At 47.4% G+C, this 23,613-nt stretch overlaps 1 protein-coding gene across 1 annotated transcript; it reads right to left on the bottom strand.

Annotated features, from left to right (window-relative positions):
- Positions 1–4,485: 4,485 nt before the first annotated feature.
- On the bottom strand, positions 4,486–16,170 carry ATP5IF1 (ATP synthase inhibitory factor subunit 1). Its single transcript, XM_075333988.1, has 3 exons — positions 16,042–16,170; positions 8,779–8,891; positions 4,486–4,756 (listed from the first exon to the last, which is right to left on the bottom strand). Exons 1-3 carry the CDS (start codon positions 16,117–16,119, stop codon positions 4,615–4,617), a joined length of 333 nt encoding a protein of 110 aa, XP_075190103.1. The 5' UTR covers positions 16,120–16,170; the 3' UTR covers positions 4,486–4,614.
- Positions 16,171–23,613: the final 7,443 nt, after the last annotated feature.

Raw genomic sequence — 23,613 nt, 5'->3', positions numbered from 1 at the left:
CCTTCGGTCCCTGGGATGGATTCCCAAAGACCTTTCCACATGGCTCCGGAGGGTTGGAGCAGATGGAGCCATGAGAAGAAAGTCGTCCAAATATGGAACCAGACAGATACCCTGCAATCTTATGAAGGCGACCACCTCTGCCATGATCTTGGAAAAGATCCTTGGAGCTGAGGAGATCCCGAAGGGAAGTACATTGAATTGGAAATGAAGTACTTCCTCCCCGTGAAGCACCGCAAACCTGAGGTATTGCCTGTGTCCCAGATGGACGGGTACATGGAAGTAGGCGTCTTTCAGATCTATAGAGGCCATCTGATGGTGTAGACCTATCAGGGGAATAGCGGATTTCACGGACTCCATCTTGAACCGCCGGTACCTGACCTGACGGTTTAGACGTTTTAAATTGATAATTATACGTACGTCGCCGGATGGCTTCTTGACCAGGAAGAGACGGGAGTAGTGTCCTACCCCTTCTGCCTGACTCAGGACTGGGGAAACTACCCCCGAGTGCACTAGCTCTATAATCTTTGTGTACAACAGAGCCTGTGAACCCGGTGACGCCAGCGCAGTGACTCGGAGACCCGGAAGAGGGGGGGAAAGGAATTCTATGAGAAGACCGTCCGAGATGATCTTCAGAACCCATTGGCAGGTGGTTATGGACTGCCACTGGGGAAGAAACGCTGAGAGTCTTCCACCCACCCGGGACGAGTCTGTTTGTCCTGCTGAGGACGTTGCTGATGGGGAGGGATGAGGATGTTTCTCCCTCTACCTTTGGGATAGCTCCACCTGCCAGCCTTCCCTTTCCCTCTGGGCTGGGAGGCCTGAGGCATCGAGGGACGAAAGGACCGCTTCCTGTTAGGTGTAGGATCGGGCAAGGCCTTACGATCGGTCGCCTTGTCCAGGATATCATCCAGGGCAGGCCCAAACACTAAATCCCCTTTAAACGGCAGTGAACAAAGCCTCATTTTGGAGGTGGAGTCTCCGCTCCAGGCCTTAAGCCAGAGGGCACGTCGGGCAGAGTTAGAAAGCACCGAGGTCCTGGCTGCCAGGCGGACAGATTCCACCGAGGTATCCGCCAGAAAACAGGTAGCCTTCCTAAGCAAGGGAAGGGATTCCAGTAATTCCTCCCTAGGGGTCCCTTGGGAAATATGAGCCTCCAACTGGTCTAACCACCTAATTAGGGACCTGGATACGCAGGTGGAGGCAATGTTGGCTTGAATAGAGGAAGACGATGCCTCCCAGGACCGCTTCATCAGGCCCTCTACCTTCCTATCCATCTGATCCTTCAGTTGGGAAGTATCCTCAAAGGGAAGAGCCGTTTGCTTAGCTACCCTAGCTACCTGAACGTCTACTCTTGGGACCTCCCAATGTAGTCCCGAAGGTTCCAGAGGAAACCGGCGTCTAAGGTCACTCCGTACCCGCCTCTCAGGAAATTCCCATTCCTGAGAGACAATATCCAAAACATTGGCATGAACTGGGAATCCCAACTGTTTGACTGACTTCAGGCCAGCAAACATTTCGTCCTGGATAGAAGGAAGAGACTGCACTTCCTCTAAACCCATAGTGCTCTGAACTGCCCCAATAAGATCCCCCAACTCTTCTGAGCGAAATAGCAAGGACTGGTCAGACCCCCCAGATGGAAATCCTTCATCAGGACCCTCAGAGGTGGAATCAGCGTCCTCCTGATCAGACGGGGTCGACTGGAGTCTCCTCTTTTTTGGAGGAGAGGGTCCAGGAGCAGGGCCAGGAGCAGGAAGGGAGGCCAGAGAGGCCCTAATCTCCTGTTTCATCATGGACCGCAACTCATCTATCAGAGATGGTTGTTCGGCCATAATAATCTGGTCCGTACATTGCTGGCAAAGCTTTTTATCCCATACCGCAGGGAGCTTTTTTATACAGATAGGACATTTTTTTTAATTTTTTCCACTCTGTCAGGTCTATCAGGCTTATCGGACTTGTCAGCTTTCTCTGACTTCTCAGGCTTCTCTGACTTTTCATTTCTGTCAGTTTTCTTGGTGGCCTTGTCCTCCTAGAAAACACAGACCATATAGCCATAAATCAGCTGATGAGACCTATGTCCGAGGGACCATTCCCCTCCATACTCACAGTAGCAGGGGGCACACTGGGTTCTGCAGAGGCTGATGCAGCGGAAGACATGACAGGGAGCACGGTTGCTTACCATGATCTGATGTCTTCGTGGCAGCCCTTATGCCAAAGGGCCTGCCCCCCCAGTGACGGTGCATGTTCCCCGCCTCCCGCATCCGGTCCTGGGCAGGCCGTGTCACCGTCGGCGTGCCTCCACGCTGCCTCCGCAAAACCGGAAGCGCTCGACCGGAAGTCCGCAAGACCGGAAGTCCCGCCCCCGGGAGCACTTCCGGATCGCTCCGGCAGCGTGCATGCGGGAAGCGGCCGGCGGCTCAGGGAGGACGCCGGCCGGGGAGCTCAACAGCCTGCATCACCCCTTAGGAGGATCCGGAAGACTGGAGCAGCGGTCCCCCACAGCGTGAGGGAACAGCAAGGGAGGAGCGGTGAGGTCCGACCGATGCTGTCCGGCTTAAGGTACAGGGGAAGAAGAACCGAAAAAAAAAAAAAAAAAAAAAAAAAAAAAAATATACTGTAGTTCGCCGGCCACCACAGCATAGGAGAAAAACAAAAACCTCTCCATGCCCCATGGGGACAGGAAAGACACTGGCTGTGGGAGGTGGGAGGGTCCTTTTAAACCTCTTGAACTTCCTGTCCCAATTAGGGCGTGGAGAGACAACCTCCTATGCTGTCGTGGAAGGGACTAGAGAAAAATGGATTTTTAGAAAAACGATTTCTAAAGATCTTATATTGTATGCTAATGAGCAAGGGCATTAGCCCCACTAGGCGTTGCCTCCCTTGCTAGTTACCCCCATTAGCATGTTAGTACACCCCTGTGGGCGAGCTAACATGCTAATGAATGTGCAGTGTCAGGATGATCTCTCACCTACGCTGCAATCGCCGCTTGATGCTGGATTTCAGCTCAGTGCGCATGACCTCGGAGTTTGGGTCATGCGCACTACTTCAGTTTGAAGCCAGGACATGTATACCCGACTTCATAGTGCGCATGACCCAAAATCCAGGGTCACGTGCACTGAGCTGAAATCCAGCATAAAGCGGTGATGGCGATGGAAAGGTGAGCGAGATCATCCTCTGACTTGGTTAATTCACTAGAACAGGCTGGGCACAATATCATGGACACCACAATGTTTTGGGCATTAAAATGGCAAATTTGCAAAAAAAATGTTTCATTCTGGAGCATTCACTGAGTTTTACTCCATGGATGTTTTCCAGAAAAAAAATAGTCACCATTCCCTTGGATTTGTGTGCACCTTGCAATGTGCACAGTCAAGCTGCAAGGATAGTAATGCCCTACTGCTTTAGAATGTTTAGCTAAGACACAGGGTTAGAAAGCTCTAAGACAACCAAGCACTTCCCTGTATTAATCACCCAGGCGTTAAAGTGTAATCGTCCTTTTCAATATTATTTCATAAATCAATAGGGCCCACGAATAAAAAAAAAAAAAAAAAAAAAAAAAAAAAAGCAACTTTGTAATATATCTTATCAGACAAAGCCGCTTCTTTTTCAGGCCAGAATTGGTCATTATTAAAATTCTCAATTCTTAGGTCAAATCTGTATTTAGTAAAGACTTTCCCCATTGATAGGAGATGGCAGCTGTTACTGAGGAGATTCTATGTAGAAGAGGAGGCAGGACGTATGCTTTAACACTGCGGTGCAGAACGCAGTGTAAAAGCATGAAAAAAAAAAAAAGGCACACGTGCACACAGCCTAAAGGGCAACCATGTCCTACCCCAGTAATGGGAAGGTCCTCACTGAATTCAGATTTTACCTTCCCCTTGAGAAATCAACTTAGCAAAATGCACATTGGGGCTTTGTGTAGGACATCAATATGGGTACGTTGTGCTTTTGGCACACTGACACTGCTACTTTATTTTGGGGGCAATTGTTACATTGATACTTAATTTGGATTAGTGTGACGGCATTTTCCCACATATGGTTTATATTTCTGCATTAATCTAGATTGCCTGTGCCTATATCTGTGCCTATATTTGACTTACCCTCCCAAAAATGCTTTTTTTCCCCTCCATTTTCTGGCCCTGGTCACACGTGATATATTCTGCTATGGTTTTAAAAAAAAAAAAAAAAAACAAGAAAAAAAAACATTTAATGAAGGTGTACTGATTTTACTTACATTTTGTTTGGTGGTTCCTGGTTGCACCAATCCCCCCTTTTTTGTGTATTTAAGATATCACACGTTGCTTATTTTTCAGGTCTACTACTGATTTCTGAAATAAAAATTACACTTTACAATAAATGGGAAAGTTTGCCACTTGTGAACATACTCCACTTAACCAACATGTTGCAAAGCAGGGTGCCCCATGTCAAACTCACCTTATGTAATTAACATTTACAAACCGATCACTATACAAGGAGGACACAATAAAATACAACTGATGGGTTATCTTTATTCAGTATATGCAAAGACAGCACAATATGCGTTTTTGCAACATCTAGCTTGTTATAATGTGCAATCCACAAACAGAAGAGCAGCCAAACCAAGAAGTGCAGAGGAGTTTAATCGTCGTGCTTCAATTTCTTGATTTTGCTCTTGTGTCTCTCAATTTCTTTCTGCAGACGTTCAATTTCTGTCTTTGCATGGTCAATCTCTTCTTCATGGAGCTTCCTCATATTAGCAATTTGTTGCTTTTCTTTTTCCCTGTGGAATATTTCAGATACAGAAAGTGAGTGGCAGTTTTTGGTCAAATGGCAATATTGTAGTCAGAAGTAATAAGAAAAAGTCCATGGTAAAGATCTGTACATCACTGCTATTCTGAGAATAAATGGGCCGCAGTGCTACCCTTCTAAGGATTCCCTGTGCAGCAGTCCCAACAACTAGTTGAGCTGGAGGCCAGAGTACGGCCGACCCCTCTAATCCAGGGAGCTATTCACATGAGAAGCGGTATTATTTTTTTTGGGGGGGTGCAGAGAAAAACATAAGTACTTTACTGTTCGTAAAAATAAATAAACCACAGACACTAGCCAAAATACATCAAAACGTACAGCAGCATCCGCCCTGGTAGAGTGACTACACATTTTCTTTATGGATCCGCACAGTTTCAAAATGTACCTGAGTGCTGGGCCCGGCATTCTCAGGGAATTCCGGTTAATGATCTGGATCCAATACTTGGGTAATACAAACAAATAAAAGGAAAAATAAAGAAAACAATAATAAAGCAAATGGAGCTATACTTGGAGGCGCCGGTGCAGCTGTAACTGCTCCCGCGGCCGTGCATTAGCCTTCATGCATATGCACCGCTTTCCCCACCCACCGGCATCAGATTCATTACAGTCAGATACGCCCCCACCGAGTGACAGCCTGTCTGATGTTTCCAATCACAGATAGTCTGCAGGTCTATCATACAGGAAAAAAAAAAAAAAAAAAAAAAAAAAATTGGCGCAGGGTGCCCTTTATGACACCCAGAACAGATAAAGCATACGGCTACAGCCACCAGCAATGCACCTCTCTTGGCTGTGAAGTGATTAGGAGGAACCACATGCTTTTTTTTTATTTTTTAAAACTAATGAGAAAAAAAAAAAGCCAAAAAAAAAAAGCCAAAAAAAAAAACCCCATGTAGTCGTCTCTTCCCCCCTCCATTTTCATTCCCAGCCATGATAAAGCCCGACAGCTGGGTGCTGGTAGTATTCTCAGGTTGGGGAGGCCCATGATTATTGGGCCCCCCTCCTAAGCCTAAAAATAGCAGCCCAAGTAAAAAAGCCGCATGTGGTTCCTTTTATTTTGCTACACAGACTCATGTGATAAGAATAACCAGACAATACGATTCTCCTCATTATTACGGTACATTCACACGACTGTCCCGATTTTTGCAGTCTACAAACAACGCTCCTGTTTTCCTGTTTTTCCACGGATGCATCCGTGTGGCATCCCCATCCGTTCCGTATACGGTCCTTGTGCCTTCCTCTTTTTTTGACCAGGCCAAAACAGAATGGTCGTCTGAATGAGCCCTTAGGATTACAGCAATATCAAATTTGTCCAAATTATTATAGTGGTGGGAAAGTTTACATTTATCTTATTGTGTCACTATTGTTTGAAACCTGTAATTTTTCATGTCTCAGTTTTTTGAAGCTAGTGATGACATTTTGATTGCTTTTTTCATAATTTTTTTTTCAGGGTTGCAGAAAAAAAAAAAAAAAAAAAAAAAAAAAAAAAAAGGCATTTTGAATGTATTAATGTTTACAGATTGGATTAATTTGATAGTATTAAAATATAATATATCAAAATGTTATGGACATGGCGATGCCACGAGTATTTTTTTTTCAATTGTATTTGTTAGTACCCTTAGGGTAAGTTTCCTCATTTATCCCCTTTACCCCAGCGCGATTTTCCGTTTTTCCCCTCCCATTCTTACAAGTGTCACAAATTTTTTTTATTTTTCCGGCAATAGCCATGAGGTTTTTTTGCGGGACAAGTTGCGCTTTTGAACGACACTATTGAGTCTGTCGTATATTGTACTAGAAAACGAAAATAAATAAATAAATAAATAAATTCGAAGCATAGTGAGACTGCAAAAAAAAGTGAAATGCCACAAGTTTGTTTTTTTATTATTATTTACTGTGTTCTCTATATGGTAAAACCAACAGTCCAGTATTATTCCCCAGGTCAGTACGAGTTTGTAGATACCAAACATGTATAGTTTTACTTTTATCTACGTGGTGAAAGAAAAAAAATAAATAAATAAATCAAATGTGCACTTTTGTCATTATGTCGCCATTTTCAGAGAACCGCAGCGTTCTCAATTTTTGGTATCTGGGGCTCAGTGAAATCTTATTTTTTGTCTTTGAGGTGACGTTTTTAATTATACCATTTTTGCACAGATACGACGTTTTGATCGCCTGTTATTGCATTTTAATGCAATGTTGTGGTGACAAAAAAAATTGGCATTTTTAAACAGTGAGCTGCAGTGATCATTCACACATGATCAGAATGCCCGGCTTCTGGGTGCATACTGCACCTAATAGGTTTCCTCTAATGTCGCTGTTCTGGATAGTGGCATTTAACAGGTAACTGCTTCTTCACGCATGGCTAGTAGAAGCAAACCCTGGTTGTGTGTCACGGCCATTATCTACTAGCTATGGGCAGGCTCACCCCGTGAGTCAGCTGAATATATCTGCTCCTGATCTACGGCATACATGTATGAGATATTGGCAAGTGTTAACCCCTTAACGACCACGGGCAGTAATATTACGTCCCAGCGGTCATAATGTTACTGCCCGCGGTCTGCCGCCAGCAGCTTGCTGCGATCGGCGCACAGCTCAGCTGATTTTCACAGCTGAGATGTGTGCCTGCCAGGCACGAGCAGAATCGTTATCTGCTCGTGCAGTTTAACCCCTTAAATGGCGCCGTCAATATGTGACAGCGCCATTATAAATCGCAGTAAACTTTTACTTACCACCCGATACCGGAAGTCACGTGACGTGATCACGTGACTTCTGGTAGTTGTCATGGTAGCACAGGGTCATGTGATGACTCCTGTACCTGCCATGAATTACTTTCAGTTTCACTCGGCCCGCAGCCCAGTGAAGCAGATAGTGAGCGTATCTGCTGTTTACAGCTGTGTAGCTGTGATCAGCAGATTGGATCAGCAATGAGATCGCTCTGCCCTTATAGCCCCCTAGTGGGACTAGTGAAAAAAATAAAAAAAAAAACCCACAAAAACCCCTAAAAAGTACAAATCACCCCCCTTTTCGCCCCATTGAAAATTAAAGGGTTAAGAAAAAATAAAAAATACACACATTTGATATCACTGCGTTCAGAAATGCCCGATCAAAATATAGCTGATCAGTAAACTGGGTAGCAGCAGAAAAATTCCAAACGCTAAAATGACGTTTTTTTGTCACCACAACTTTTGCTCAAAATGCAATAACAGGCGATCAAAACGTAGCATCTACATAAAAATGGTACCGTTAAAAACGTCAGGTCGAGATGCAAAAAATAAGCCGTCACTAAGCCATAGATCCAAAAAATGAGAACGCTATGGGTCACGGAATATGGCGTAAAATGTACGCCACTTTTTTCGGACAAACTTCCGATTTTTTTTTAACCCCTTATATAAAGTAAGTAAACCGATACGTTTGGGGTCTACGAACTCGCACTGACCTGAGGCATCACACCAACACATCAGTTTTACCATATAGCGAACACCGTGAATAAAATCTCAAAAACAATAGTGCCATCACACGGTTTTTGCAATTTCTGCATTTGGAGTTTTTTTGCCGTTTTCCAGTACACCATATGGTAAAACTTATGGTTTCATTTAAAAGTACAGCTCGTTCCGCAAAAAAAATGAGCCCTCACATGGCAAGATTGACTGAAAAAATAAAAAAAAATAAAAATAAAAATAAAAAAAAAAAAAAAAAGGGGGGGTCATGTCAATTCTTTTGTGCATTTTCCACCCATGCAATGCATTGGAAAAACGCAGAGATCAAAAAAAGCAGCAAAATGCAGCCAAAAATGCACCGAAACACGGGAAAAACGCATGCATTTTTGCTGTGCCAAAAACGCTGAATCTTTGTAGTCACAAAAAAAATGGCAAGGTGCACACATAGCCTAAGACTGCTTTAAGTCAGCCACTTCTCTGAAGAAATGGGACAGCTTTGCATATGGATACGCTTCACCCCACCAACCAGGGTTAAGTATACTTGTGATAAAAACCAGGTTACCTGAAGTATCTCTCTTCCTCGGCAGCCTGACGTTTGCCAAAAGCTCCTCCAGCGTCTCTCACCGATCCTCCACCACCTCCACCTTTTCCAGCTCCTTTACCCAACTCACCTAACTAGAAAGAATAGAAAAAGCAAAATCACGCATGGCATCAGAATCATTAAGACTTTCTTATCTCATACCCAAGGTTCACAAGGGCCCCCCAACACCACCAGGCAGACCCATTGTCTCAAGTATTGGGGGTCTTTGTAGACCTGTTAGCTTGAGGATAATTGTTTTACAACAATGTGTCCGGACACTCCCGTCCTTTGTTAAGGACACTACTGACATCTTGAGGAGACTAGATGGGGTACTATTGGACGACGATATGTGGCTGATCAGTTGCGACATGGAGTCCCTTTATACATCTATACGCCACGCCCTGTGTATCTCTGCAGCTAAATTCTTCCTGGACATGACTAATTTCGATATTTCATTGAAAATATTTTACAGTTGCTGGAGCTCATTCTCAGCACTTTTTTTTTTTTTGTGTTTAAGGACCGCCCCTTACTACAGCTCCAGGGGGGACTGCGATGGGGGCGTCTTCTACACACTCATATCTGCATCTGTTCCTAGGCCTGTGGGAAAGGAATAGGTCCTTAAAAGAGAACCGGTCAGGTCCAATATGCAACCAGAGCCAGGAGCAGTTCTGGGTGCATATAGCTAATCCCTGCCTAACCGTCCCTGTATACACTAGCATAGATAAAGGGATCTTTTAGAAAAAGTATTTCTAAAGATCCTATATGATATGCTAATGAGGCCAGGGACTAGTTACAAGGGCGTTCTATCCCCAAGACTAATCTGCCCTCTTAGCATGTTAGTACACCCGTAGGGGCTTGCTAACATGCTATTCCATGCCCATTGCCTAGCATCATCAGTGATGCCCTGCGTACCTGTATCCTCAGACGCTGGGCAGTATGCATGATCAGAAGTCACCACACTTCCGATCATGCGTACTATGAAGCAGAGTGTACGCGTCCTGGCTTCAGAGAGGTCTAGTGTTGACAACAGATTCCAAGTGCGTCCTGAACAGAGCGCGGGCCTCCCGACCACAGCCCCCGGCGCGTCCTGAACAGAGCGCGGGCCTCCCGACCACAGCCCCCGGCGCGTCCTGAACAGAGCGCGGGCCTCCCGACCACAGCCCCCGGCGCGTCCTGAACAGAGCGCGGGCCTCCCGACCACAGCCCCCGGCGCGTCCTGAACAGAGCGCGGGCCTCCCGACCACAGCCCCCGGCGCGTCCTGAACAGAGCGCGGGCCTCCCGACCACAGCCCCCGGCGCGTCCTGAACAGAGCGCGGGCCTCCCGACCACAGCCCCCGGCGCGTCCTGAACAGAGCGCGGGCCTCCCGACCACAGCCCCCGGCGCGTCCTGAACAGAGCGCGGGCCTCCCGACCACAGCCCCCGGCGCGTCCTGAACAGAGCGCGGGCCTCCCGACCACAGCCCCCGGCGCGTCCTGAACAGAGCGCGGGCCTCCCGACCACAGCCCCCGGCGCGTCCTGAACAGAGCGCGGACCTCCCGACCACAGCCCCCGGCGCGTCCTGACTGCTTACATATGTCTTAAAAAGGAGTCAACCTGGCTCACTAACAAAGTGCTCAGAAGTAAAAGATAAGTCCAATAAAATAGAGTAACTTCAGAACACTCAAAAATTAATAGGTTGTACAATGTGTCTGCAGGTGATTTTTATTGCAAACACAAAATTGAAACAAAAAAAAACAAAAAACGACATTCCGGCTCAGGGGGCCCTTCTCAAGGTTGTACATCTGTGTATAATATATAAAAGGTAGAAATACAGGGAAGAGTTAATGATTACATAAACTAAAGAAGTGAACTCCGTTCACAAAACACATGTAGTGCATAGATCATGGAAAAATTATACACAGTAAGTTACAGCAAATTGCACAGTATACAGTCATTATATAGTATATACACATTGTGAAATATATACCAATAGGGATAAATGCAATCACTTGGGGCAAAATTGAACGATGAAACGGAATCTGAATCTCTGTTACAGATCTGCATGATAAAAGGTACGGACAAGGACACTCCTAAGAAAAGGGGATAAAGCGTGACATCCATGTTATGAGAACATACGGTTGCTATGGAGTTTGCCTGAATAGATTTCGTTAGTAAAGGTAACCCAGTAGGACAGGTATTGAAATCCATATAGCGTTTAGGACTGGACATGAGTTTTGTACATCAAATCCACCTATTACTGCAATTACATGCATCTAAAGAAAAAAATGGTATAGCCAATATGTTGTGGCAGTCTGATGCAGTCCTATAGAAAAGAGGAAATACAAGCTGATATAATATGTTATGAAATGGATGACAACAGTATAAAGGTAGTTTTATTCCAGGAGGGAGATTTACTGTACCTTAAGACCAACTTCCACCAATGGACAAAATAATTAGTGGATTGAGACTATAAAGCTGGAGCCACACTAGCATAATGCGAGGGCATCGCATGACACTCAGCTACCGCTCTGCTGGGGTGTAAGCCGAGTGTCATGCCACTATGATGTGATCTGATCACAGCTGCAGAGGGGAAGGGACTAATCGCCCCATCTCCTCCATTGTCAGCTGAACCGTATATCGCATTACACTCTGGTGTAATGCGAGTGCAGTGCGATGTTTCTCTCGCACCCATAGACTTGTATGAGTGCGAGAGAAAAATCAAATTCCACCAGCAGCATGCTACGATTGTTTTCTATGTCTGATTAGGGCTGAAGGAAAAAAAAAAAAAAAAAAAAACAAAACAAAAAACAAATAAATTGTTCATGGGAGCTGCCCCATAGAGTAACATGGGTCCGGGTGGCATGCAATTTTTCATCACATTCCAGTAGCTCCCTTTTATTCGTTGTGTGTCCTTAGCCTAATAGCAACCAATGGCATAGGTGACAGGGCTGCCTGTGAAGCGTAGGTTTGTGCCTGGAAGGCATAGGAGAATGATAAAACAATATCATATTATGAAGTATACAGTTAGGTCCAGAAATCTTTGGACAGTGACACAATTTTGGCGAGTTGGGCTCTGCATGCCACCACATTGGATTTGAAATGAAACCTCTACAACAGAATTCAAGTGCAGATTGTAACGTTTAATTTGAAGGTTTGAACAAAAATATCTGATAGAAATTGTAGGAATTGTACACATTTCTTTACAAACACTCCACATTTTAGGAGGTCAAAAATAATTGGACAAAAACCAAACAAAATATTTTTATTTTCAATATTTTGTTGCGAATCCTTTGGAGGCAATCACTGCCTTAAGTCTGGAACCCATGGACATCACCAAACGCTGGGTTTCCTCCTTCTTAATGCTTTGCCAGGCCTTTACAGCCGCAGCCTTCAGGTCTTGCTTGTTTGTGGGTCTTTCCGTCTTAAGTCTGGATTTGAGCAAGTGAAATGCATGCTCAATTGGGTTGAGATCTGGTGATTGACTTGGCCATTGCAGAATGTTCCACTTTTTTGCACTCATGAACTCCTGGGTAGCTTTGGCTGTATGCTTGGGGGTCATTGTCCATCTGTACTATGAAGCGCCGTCCGATCAACTTTGCGGCATTTGGCTGAAAGTATATCCCGGTACACTTCAGAATTCATCCGGCTACTCTTGTCTGCTGTTATGTCATCAATAAACACAAGTGACCCAGTGCCATTGAAAGCCATGCATGCCCATGCCATCACGTTGCCTTCACCATGTTTTACAAAGGATGTGGTGTGCCTTGGATCATGTGCCGTTCCCTTTCTTCTCCAAACTTTTTTCTTCCCATCATTCTGGTACAGGTTGATCTTTGTCTCATCTGTCCATAGAATACTTTTCCAGAACTGAGCTGGCTTCATGAGGTGTTTTTCAGCAAATTTAACTCTGGCCTGTCTATTTTTGGAATTGATGAATGGTTTGCATCTAGATGTGAACCCTTTGTATTTACTTTCATGGAGTCTTCTCTTTACAGTTGACTTAGAGACAGATACACCTACTTCACTGAGAGTGTTCTGGACTTCAGTTGATGTTGTGAACGGGTTCTTCTTCACCAAAGAAAGTATGCGACGATCATCCACCACTGTTGTCATCCGTGGACGCCCAGGCCTTTTTGAGTTCCCAAGCTCACCAGTCAATTCCTTTTTTCTCAGAATGTACCCGACTGTTGATTTTGCTACTCCAAGCATGTCTGCTATCTCTCTGATGGATTTTTTCTTTTTTTTCAGCCTCAGGATGTTCTGCTTCACCTCAATTGAGAGTTCCTTAGACCGCATGTTGTCTGGTCACAGCAACAGCTTCCAAATGCAAAACCACACACCTGTAATCAACCCCAGACCTTTTAACTACTTCATTGATTACAGGTTAACAAGGGAGACGCCTTCAGAGTTAATTGCACCCCTTAGAGTCCCTTGTCCAATTACTTTTGGTCCCTTGAAAAAGAGGAGGCTATGCATTACAGAGCTATGATTCCTAAACCCTTACTCCGATTTGGATGTGAAAACTCTCATATTGCAGCTGGGAGTGTGCACTTTCAGCCCATATTATATATATATAATTGTATTTCTGAACATGTTTTTGTTAACAGCTGAAATAACAAAACTTGTGTCACTGTCCAAATATTTCTGGCCCTGACTGTATATGGCATATTATAAATAGTTACAGTATACTTCGTATGTTGAGAGCTTAGACAGAGTCCTGGGTGATTTACCAACGTTCTCATGTGGATGGACTCCTAATACTCAGAAGCCCTGCCTATACCATTTTTCTTTAGATGCATGTAATTGCAGTAATAGGTGGATTTGGTATACAAGACTCTTGTTCAGTCCTAAACACGATATGCATTTCAATACCTGTCCTACTGGGTTACCCTTACTATCGAAATATCTTTCTATTCCAGCAAACTCCATAGCAACCGTATGTTCTCATAACACGGATGTCACGCTTTATCCCCTTTTCTTAGGAGTGTCCTTGTCCGTACCTTTTATCATGAGACCTGTAACAGAGATTCAGATGATTCCGTTTCATCGTTCAATTTTGCCCCAAGTGATTGCATTTATCCCTATTGGTATATATTTCACAATGGTGTATATACTATATAATGACTGTATATTGTGCAATTTGCTGTAACTTACTGTATAGAATTTTTCCATGATCTATGCACTACATGTGTTTTGTGAACGGAGTTAAAGGGAACCTGTCACGATTTTTTTGCCCTATCAGCTGCGGCCACCACCAGTGGGCTCTTATATGCAGCATTCTAACATGCTGTATATAAGAGCCCAGGCCGCTTTTGTAGAATGTAAAAATCACTTTAGAATACCTACCCAACGGTCGCGCTGTGGGCGTCTCTATTGTCAAGTGCCGACGCTGCTTTTTTCGGCCATCTTTGTTCTCCTTCTTCTCTAGCCGCGGTGCATGACGGGTTCTGACGTCATCCACACGCGCCAGCATTCAGGGCCTGAGCAGGGCAGATCAAAGTATTGTAGTGCACCTGTGCAGGATCGGCGAGTGTGTATGACGTAGATGCATCGTGCACACAGGCTTCAGAAAGAGGACGAAGATGGCCGAAGAGAAGGCGCCGGTACCGGAGAACGAAGACGCCCATAAGGCCCACCAGAGCGACCGTTAGGTGAGGATTATAAAGTGTTTTTTGTTATACCCTGGCTCTTATATACAGCATGTTAGAATGCTGTATATAAGAGCCCAGTGGTGGTGGTGGCCACAGCTTATAGGCCAAAAAAGTGGTGACAGGTTCCCTTTAACTTCCTTAGTTTATGTAATCATTAACTCTTTGCTGTATTTCTACCTTATGTATTATACACAATTGTACAACCTTGAGAAAGGCACCCTGACCCGCTCCCCTGACCAGCTCCCCTGCGCCCCCCCTGACCAGCTCCCCTGCAGCCCCCTGACCAGCTTCCCTGCGCCCCCCTGACCAGCTCCCCTGCGCCCCCCTGCAGCCCCCTGACCAGCTCCCCTGCAGCCCCCTGACCAGCTCCCCTGCAGCCCCCTGACCAGCTCCCCTGCAGCCCCCTGACCAGCTCCCCTGCAGCCCCCTGACCAGCTCCCCTGCAGCCCCCTGACCAGCTCCCCTGCAGCCCCCTGAAGCCCCCTGACCAGCTCCCCTGCGCCCCCGACCAGCTCCCCTGCAGCCCCCCGACCAGCTCCCCTGCAGCCCCCCGACCAGCTCCCCTGCAGCCCCCTGCAGCCCCCCGACCAGCTCCCCTGCAGCCCCCCGACCAGCTCCCCTGCAGCCCCCGACCAGCTCCCCTGCAGCCCCCCGACCAGCTCCCCTGCAGCCCCCCGACCAGCTCCCCTGCAGCCCCCCGACCAGCTCCCCTGCAGCCCCCCGACCAGCTCCCCTGCAGCCCCCCGACCAGCTCCCCTGCAGCCCCCCGACCAGCTCCCCTGCAGCCCCCCGACCAGCTCCCCTGCAGCCCCCCGACCAGCTCCCCTGCAGCCCCCCGACCAGCTCCCCTGCAGCCCCCCGACCAGCTCCCCTGCAGCCCCCCGACCAGCTCCCCTGCAGCCCCCCGACCAGCTCCCCTGCAGCCCCCCGACCAGCTCCCCTGCAGCCCCCCGACCAGCTCCCCTGCAGCCCCCCCGACCAGCTCCCCTGCAGCCCCCCGACCAGCTCCCCTGCAGCCCCCCGACCAGCTCCCCTGCAGCCCCCCGACCAGCTCCCCTGCAGCCCCCCGACCAGCTCCCCTGCAGCCCCCTGACCAGCTCCCCTGCAGCCCCTGACCAGCTCCCCTGCAGCCCCTGACCAGCTCCCTGCAGCCCCCTGACCAGCTCCCCTGCAGCCCCCTGACCAGCTCCCCTGCAGCCCCCTGACCAGCTCCCCTGCAGCCCCCTGACCAGCTCCCCTGAAGCCCCCTGACCAGCTCCCCTGCAGCCCCCTGACCAGCTCCCCTGCAGCCCCCTGACCAGCTCCCTGCAGCCCCCCGACCAGCTCCCCTGCGCCCCCCCGACCAGCTCCCCTGCGCCCCCCTGACCAGCTCCCCTGACCAGCTCCCCTGCAGCCCCTGACCAGCTCCCCTGCGCCCCCCTGACCAGCGTGCAGTCTGCCTGATGTCAGCAGTGCATCGGTCAGACATTACAGGTAGTTTGCCATGATCACTAGCGACCTCAGCCTCCCGTGCCCCCGTGCCCATTGGCTTTGCCCTCTGTGCCCATGTCCTGCTCGCCCTCTCCCGCCCGCCACACACACCGTCACTCAGACGTACTTGCAGCCGCCGTTACCTGATCAGAAGAGCGGCGCATCTGCACGTACACAAGGTTTCTGAGACCACCCTGAAACAGTCTCAGAGGAACGGCCATCTTTCTAGCACTGCTGACCTTGTCTTCCACGCAGAGGATTATGGGAGGTGACGACAAATGTCACCACTAGGCTTCCGCTTAAGAATGACATTAACGCATGCGCAGTACTTGAGTGCGCTGGTTTGCGTTCCAAGCCTCGTTCTTGTTTTCAGCGCATGTGTAGTATTCATTCTGTTTGTTCTGTAGATTTGTTCTTACATCTCGTGTCCGGCTGTACACAGTATTTCCTACAGTTCCCATATTGTTCTGTGTCTGTGCAAGTATTTTTTATGGAATTTATTAAAAAACGATTTTTCCTTGTGTTATAAGTATTGTGGAATTTAAACTTTGGGTTATTTCCTCCCCCCCCCAAAAAAAATAATCATATGGGATAGGGAAGCAACTGTCTGACTGTTGGGGGCCTATCAGTGGGACCCCAAGCAATTCCAGGGTTAGGGCACTAGAACCAGGGCCGGCTCCAGGTTTTTATGGGCCCTGGGCGAAAGCATCTCAGTGGGCCTCATCCACACATAGACATGCACAGATACATACACATACAGGCATACATACACATATATTTAAAGAGAAATTCACAAAAACACATAAATAGACATAAATCTAGACACAGTCATGTACACTGACATACATAGATACACATCATGCATGCACACATTATTTTTATATTTTTATATATTGATATATACAGTATTTCTAATATTGGGAAACTGGCAACAGCCTCATTCACCTCCCCGCTTGTCTCCATCCAGCTCCTCCTAAATTGGTGGCAGTCATTAACAGATATGGCCGCACATAGAGCACACTAACACTGCTGTATATACATCACAAGAGAGGCTGGGGACATACACATTACTGGGGGGCATACATATTACTGAGGAAAGGGGTATACAGCAATGGGGGGCATACAGCTCTAGAGGGGGACAGTGGCTCTGAGGTGGGGGGACAAACAGCTCTTATGTGGGGGGGTGACATGCAGCTCTGAGGGTATACAGCTCTGGGGTGGGGGGACATACAGCTCTGGGGGGTATACAGCACTAGGGTGGGGGGACATACAGCTCTGAGGGGGTATACAGCACCGGGGTGGAGGGGACATACAACTCTTGGGGTATAGTAGTGTGCAGCCCCCATATAGTGTTATGAAGCCCCCATAGTCCTCCATATAGTATTATGCAGCCCCCATGTAGCATTATGCAGCCCCCATATGGCACTATGCAGCCCCCATATAGCACAATGCAGACCCAGATAACATTAGGCCCCCTCATGTAGTATACAGCCCGCATATAGTATTATACAGACCAAGATAGCACAGTGCAGACCCAGATAGCCTTAGGCATCCTCATGTAGTACACAGCCCCTATATAGCACAATGCAGAGCCAGATAGCATTAGGCATCCTCATGTAGTGCACAATGCAAACCCAGATAGCATTAGGTACCCTCATGTAGTAAACAGCCCCTATATAGCACAATGCAGACCCAGATAGCATTAGGCACCCTCATGAAGTATACAGCGCACATATAGCACAATACAGACCCAGATAGCATTAGGCATCCTCACGTAGTATACAGCCCCTATATAGCACAGTACAGACCCAGATAGCATTAGGCATCCTCATGTAGTACACAGCCCCTATATAGCACAGTGCAGAGCCAGATTGCATTAGGCACCCTCATGTAGTACACAGCCCCCATATAGCACAGTGGACACCCAGATAGCACAGTGCAGAGCCAGACAGCATTAGGCATCCTCATGTAGTATACAGCCCGCATATAGTATTATACAGACCCAGATAGCACAGTGCAGACTCAGATAGCATTAGGCATCCTCATGTAGTACACAGCCCCTATATAGCACAATGCAGAGCCAGATAGCATTAGGCATCCTCATGTAGTGCACAATGCAAACCCAGATAGCATTAGGTACCCTCATGTAGTAAACAGCCCCTATATAGCACAATGCAGACCCAGATAGCATTAGGCACCCTCATGTAGTATACAACCCCTATATAGCACAGTGAAGAGCCAGATAGCATTAAGCATCCTCACGTGGTATACAGCGCCTATATAGCACAGTACAGACCCAGATAGCATTAGGCATCCTCATGTAGTACACAGCCCCTATATAGCACAGTGCAGAGCCAGATAGCACAGTGCAGGGCCAGACAGCATTAGGCATCCTCATGTAGTACACCCCCCCTATATAGCACAGTGCAGACCCAGATAGCTTTAGGCACCCTCATGTAGTATACAGCCGCCATATCATTTAATGCACCCCCATGGTCGTATGGCCACAGTGATGAAATACATACTCACTTCTCGTTTCCCAGCTGCTCGAGTCTCCTCGGCGCATCCACTGCTGTCGCTCTGACCTCACTCTGTTAGAGCGCCGAGAGACACAGCGAGGAGAATGATTAGAGAGGGAGCGCGCTGCTCCATATCATCATTGCAACTGCCATGCCGATACAATTAAAAGCGCGATCCTCGGCGGGGGGGGGGGAGGCCGGTGACAGCGCTGGCATCGGGCCCCCCTGACCAGCAGTACGCCACCCCTGCCACTGCGGGTGGGCCCCCCTGGCAGCCCAGGACCCCGGCATTTTGCCGGGTGCTGACGCCGGCCCTGATTGGAACCCCTGCATATCTTGACAGAGGGAAGGTGTGTATTCTTAAAGGAGTTGTCCAATCTATTGCTAACAGACCTCTGAATCCTTACAGGGTGCGCAGCGCAAGCTGTCAGGATACTCCGGTGTCTCCAGTGAGACTGGGAGGTCATGTGATCACAAGTATGTGATTTCATATTTGTGGCCACATTCCGATTAGACGTGTGCAGCCTCGCACAGTACCAGTGAATTGAGTGAGGCCATTCCCATCTAATCAGAATGTGACCAGAAATATGCAATCACGATATGTGATCACATGACACCCGGTCTCACTGTAGTCACTGGAGTATCCTGAGAGCTTGCACAGCGCACCCACCCTGTAAGGTTTCAGAGGTCCGCACTCACATAGAGCAAAGGTGGTATTTAGGTGGTTCTCACCAGTTTGGGGAACCGATTGTCAAAATAGCAGTCAGTTCCCCAAACCAGCACCTGGTTCTAGGGACCCGCCGGTTTCAACTGAATGTGTGTTCGGACGCACATTCAGTTGAAATGTATTGCGATGTAGGAAACCCTTCCTGCACCACAATAGTTAAAATAGATGTCGGCCTATTGAAAGCCAGCAACTGACATCAGTGCACAGATTGCTGGTAAATGAGGTCACTGTCATGCGCTGGCCTGTCCGCACCGCATATGGAACAAGAGAACAGGAAGAGGAGGCTTCTGTACAACAGATAAACGAAAAGAGTGAAGGTCATATAGAAACCATGATCTCATATGGGGACCAGGATGGATGATATTTGGGGACCAGGATGGATGATATTTGGGGACCAGGTTGGAGGACATATGGGGACCAGAATGGATGATATTTAGGGAAATATTAGAGCAATTAGTCCAGCATCCGCAGTAGATTAAAAAATTTTAATGCAAAAATTAATATAAAACATCATGCAATGTCAAGGCATGACTAACATCGACGTGTTCAAGCACAGTGTGCTCTTAATCATGACAAAAATTCATATTTGTCATGATTAAGAAGAGCACACTGTTGGTTGAAACGCGTCAATGTTAGTCATGCCTTGACATTGCATGATGTTTTATATTATTTTTTTCATTAAAGTAGTTTTTTTAATCTACTGCAGATGCTGGACTAATTGCTCTAATCTTTTCTGTTGGTCATCTGGGAGCCGGACAAGGTTACCCAAGCACTGCATTTCATCTTACATTCTTCGGTGGGCTGTATTCTCTATTTGTTTGTCTCTTGATATTTGTGGACCAGGATGGAGGACATATGGGGAGCAGGTTGGAGGACATTTGGGGACCTGGATGACATATTTGTATACAGATGGATTACATATGGGGGGCCAAGATGGAGGACATAGGGGGACAAAGATGGATGATATTTGGGGACCAGGATGCAGGACATATGGGGACCAGGATGCCATATCTGTATACAAATGGATGAAATATGGGGAACAGAATAGAAAACATATGGGGACCAGGATGACATGTGGACCAGGATGGCGCAAATATGGGAACTAGAATAAAGCACATATGAGGACCAGGATCAAAGACTTATGTGGAACAGGATGGGAGACATATTGTCATGGATGTGTCTGGACCTTCATGTGCTGCTGCTGGGACCAGGTGCAGAAGGGACCAGTGATCGTCCAGACTTAAATGGACGCTGTCTCTTTAAGGGCTTGAATTAGGTTTTTTAGGCTAGCTTCACATCAACGTTTTTTTGCCTTAAGGCAAAAAAACGCAAACTGCATGTCACTGGATCCTTTTTTTTTTGAAGAACAACGCATGCCACCACAAGTGACCTGAACGTTTTTTAACTGGATCTGTCTACCGGATCCAGCATAAAAATGTAGCGATCACTTGCATTTGCATGCTTTTGGGTGCTGTTTTTTTTGCTTAGTTTTCACGGATCCGTTTTTATTCTTAGCAGCTATGTCATCTGCCATTAAGGTCTGCTACATGACCGCTGACAGCAGACACAGACAGAGCCATGTAGCAGAGCTGAATGGTCGCTGACAGCAGACACAGACAGAGCGGATCAGAATGAAGTCAGATGAACTTCACCCGACTTCATTGTCATCCCGCGGCTCTGCCTGTGTGTCATGGGCTGATTTTCGGTCACCGGTGAAGGTTTCCCAGGGGTCTCAGGAGTGACTTAAGTGATGTGTGCTAACAGCGGTGCCGTCACTGAGGTGACCCGCGACCACAGCTGAAGTTCTCCACCTGAGATCTGTGGCCGCGCGTAACCTGAGTGATGTCACCGCTGACAGCGCGACTCACTTCAGTTGCTGCGGGGAGCTCACAGACAGCGGTCGTGGTATGTGACCGCTCTCTGTTAGCTTCTGATCAAGCAGAGCTGGATGCGACGTGGGACCTATGTGGATTACGTCGGACCAGGAGGGGTATTTGGTGACTTGAATAAAGTGGTGAAAGAAGGTTGTTTTTTTTGTCATTTATTTCAAATAAAGGATTTTTGGGTGTATGTCTTTATTTTCTTTAACTTACAGGTTAATCATGGAAGGTATCTAGGGGAGACACCTGCCATGATTAACTCCTTATTACCTCGATTGCCACCACACCAGGGCAAATCGGGATGAGCCGGGTAGAGTCTTCACGTTATGGGGAGCCCCCCAGCCTAAAAATGTCAGTCAGCAGCCGCCCGGAATTGCCGCATCCTTTATATGCGACAGTCCCGGGACTCTACCCGGCTTATCCCGAATTGTCCTGGTGCGGTGGCAATCGAGGTAATAAGGGGTTAATCATGGCAGGCGTCTATGAGACACCCCCAATGATTAACCTGTAAGTGAAAGTAAATAAACACATACACCCGAAAAAATACTTTATTTGGAATAAAAGACAAAAAAAACAACCTCTTTCACCATTTTATTAAAAATCCCCAAATACACCTCCAGGTCCGACGTAATCCACAGAGGTCCCGCGACGCTATCAGCTCTGCTACATGAAGCTGACAGGAGCGACATTAGAACACCGCCGCTCCCGGGAGCTCCATGCAGCAACTGAAGGGAGTCGCGCTGACAGCGGGTACATCACTGAGGTAGTCCCTGTGTGTGTGTGGTAGTGCCTGCATGTGCGGTGATGCTAGGGGCTGTAGTGCCAGTGTTTGTGCGGGGAGAGAGAAGAGAAGAGAATGAGAAGAAAATGAGAAGAGAAGACAATGAGAAGAGAGGAGAATGAGAAGAGAATAGAAGACAATGAGCAGAGAAGAGAATGAGAATGCTTCAGGCTATGTTTTGTACGGCAAAAAGTATCCTTACAGCCGCATACTACCGCAAATGTGATAACTAGATCCGTCGCCAATTGAAAAACATTGAAGCTAGTGCTGCGATGTACAGGATCCGGTGAGATGCAGTTTTATGTCCAAGGGAAAAAACGCTGCATGTTGCGTTTTGGAAACATGGTAGAAAACTGCATCTCACAGGATCCAGACAACGTCGCATCCAAACGGATGCAAACTCATGTTACCGCAAGTCCATTGACATTGCATTGTGCTGTCAACGGATCCGGCAACATGCGCTTTCAGTTTTTCTGCCGACCGGCAGATGAACGCTAATGTGAAGCTAGCCTTATTCTGTTTCCTTGCCAAGTTGGAGGAGCCTTTCCTCCAGCTGGTAATTAAGGGCCTTTATAATGTGGGGCCTCTCACTCTTCCAGTGTGGGTTATACTCTTCACTTGGAGAAGTTGCTTGCGCAGGAGTGCATGTGGCTTCAAACTACTGTTGCTGTAAATTCTGAAGATTCCCTCTCAAGATAAGTTGTTATTTTTCCTTTTTCTCCTTTTGCTGTTTATTTTTCCCTCTGTGGATTGGTGGGTGGTGGGATTTAGTCCTAGGGTCTGGCTAGGAGACAGGAGCATGTTGGCAGGCCACACCTCCTAACTAGAGATGAGCGAACCGGTCGCGGTTCGGCTCGAGGTCGGTTCGCCGAACGGAGCTCCCGTTCTAGTTCGGTTCGTCGAACGTTCGACGAACCGAACTCGAACTGCATAGGAAACAATGGCAGGCATTCACAAACACATAAAAACACCTAGAAAACACCCTCAAAGGTGTCCAAAAGGTGACAAACAACTCACAACACAACACAAACACATGGGAAAGTGACAAAGACATATACTCATGCGAAAACAAAAGAGCTGGACAAGGAAAAAGAGGAGGACACACAGATATATGAGTATATGCAAGGAAACATCGATGCCATTACTGTGCAACTTGAGCCCTGCTCATTTTAGGCTTCCAATCTGGATAAATTGCCTGAGATTGCCACGTACGCCTTGGGGATCTTGTCGTGTCCTGCAGCCAGTGTTCTCTCGGAACCTGTCTTCAGTGCTGCTGGGGGTCTGCTGGCAGATAAGCACACGTGTCTGTCCACTGACAATGTGGACATGGCTCTCAGAGGACTTTTCTTCCCCTGGGTCAGCCAGGGGACGGGAAAGGCACGCGTATTTTTGAGAGTGCTTCATGCAAAGCATCTTTTTCTTTTTCAAAAGGGGGGCCAACTGATGCCAGTCAAGTGGGGTGTGTGTGGCCCAATTAGTGGCAACGAGGGAGACTGTGGTTGGAGTCCCCTCGCTGTGTTTCTAAAAGAACCAAGATGAACAAGTCATGGCTCTCAGAGGACTTTTCTTCCTCTAAGTCAGCCAGGGGACGGGAAAGGCACGCGTATTTTTGAGAGTGCTTCATGCAAAGCATCTTTTTCTTTTTCAAAAGGGGGGTCAACTGATGCCAGTCAAGTGGGGTGTGTGTGGCCCAATTAGTGGCAACGAGGGAGACTGTGGTTGGAGTCCCCTCGCTGTGTTTCTAAAAGAACCAAGATGAACAAGTCATGGCTCTCAGAGGACTTTTCTTCCCCTGGGTCAGCCAGGGG

The sequence above is a fragment of the Anomaloglossus baeobatrachus genome, chromosome 2 (assembly GCF_048569485.1).
Source record: "Anomaloglossus baeobatrachus isolate aAnoBae1 chromosome 2, aAnoBae1.hap1, whole genome shotgun sequence".
NCBI classification, from domain to species: Eukaryota; Metazoa; Chordata; class Amphibia; order Anura; family Aromobatidae; genus Anomaloglossus; species Anomaloglossus baeobatrachus.
Note: the sequence above shows the minus strand (reverse complement) of the source record. Positions and strands in the feature narration are given on the sequence as shown.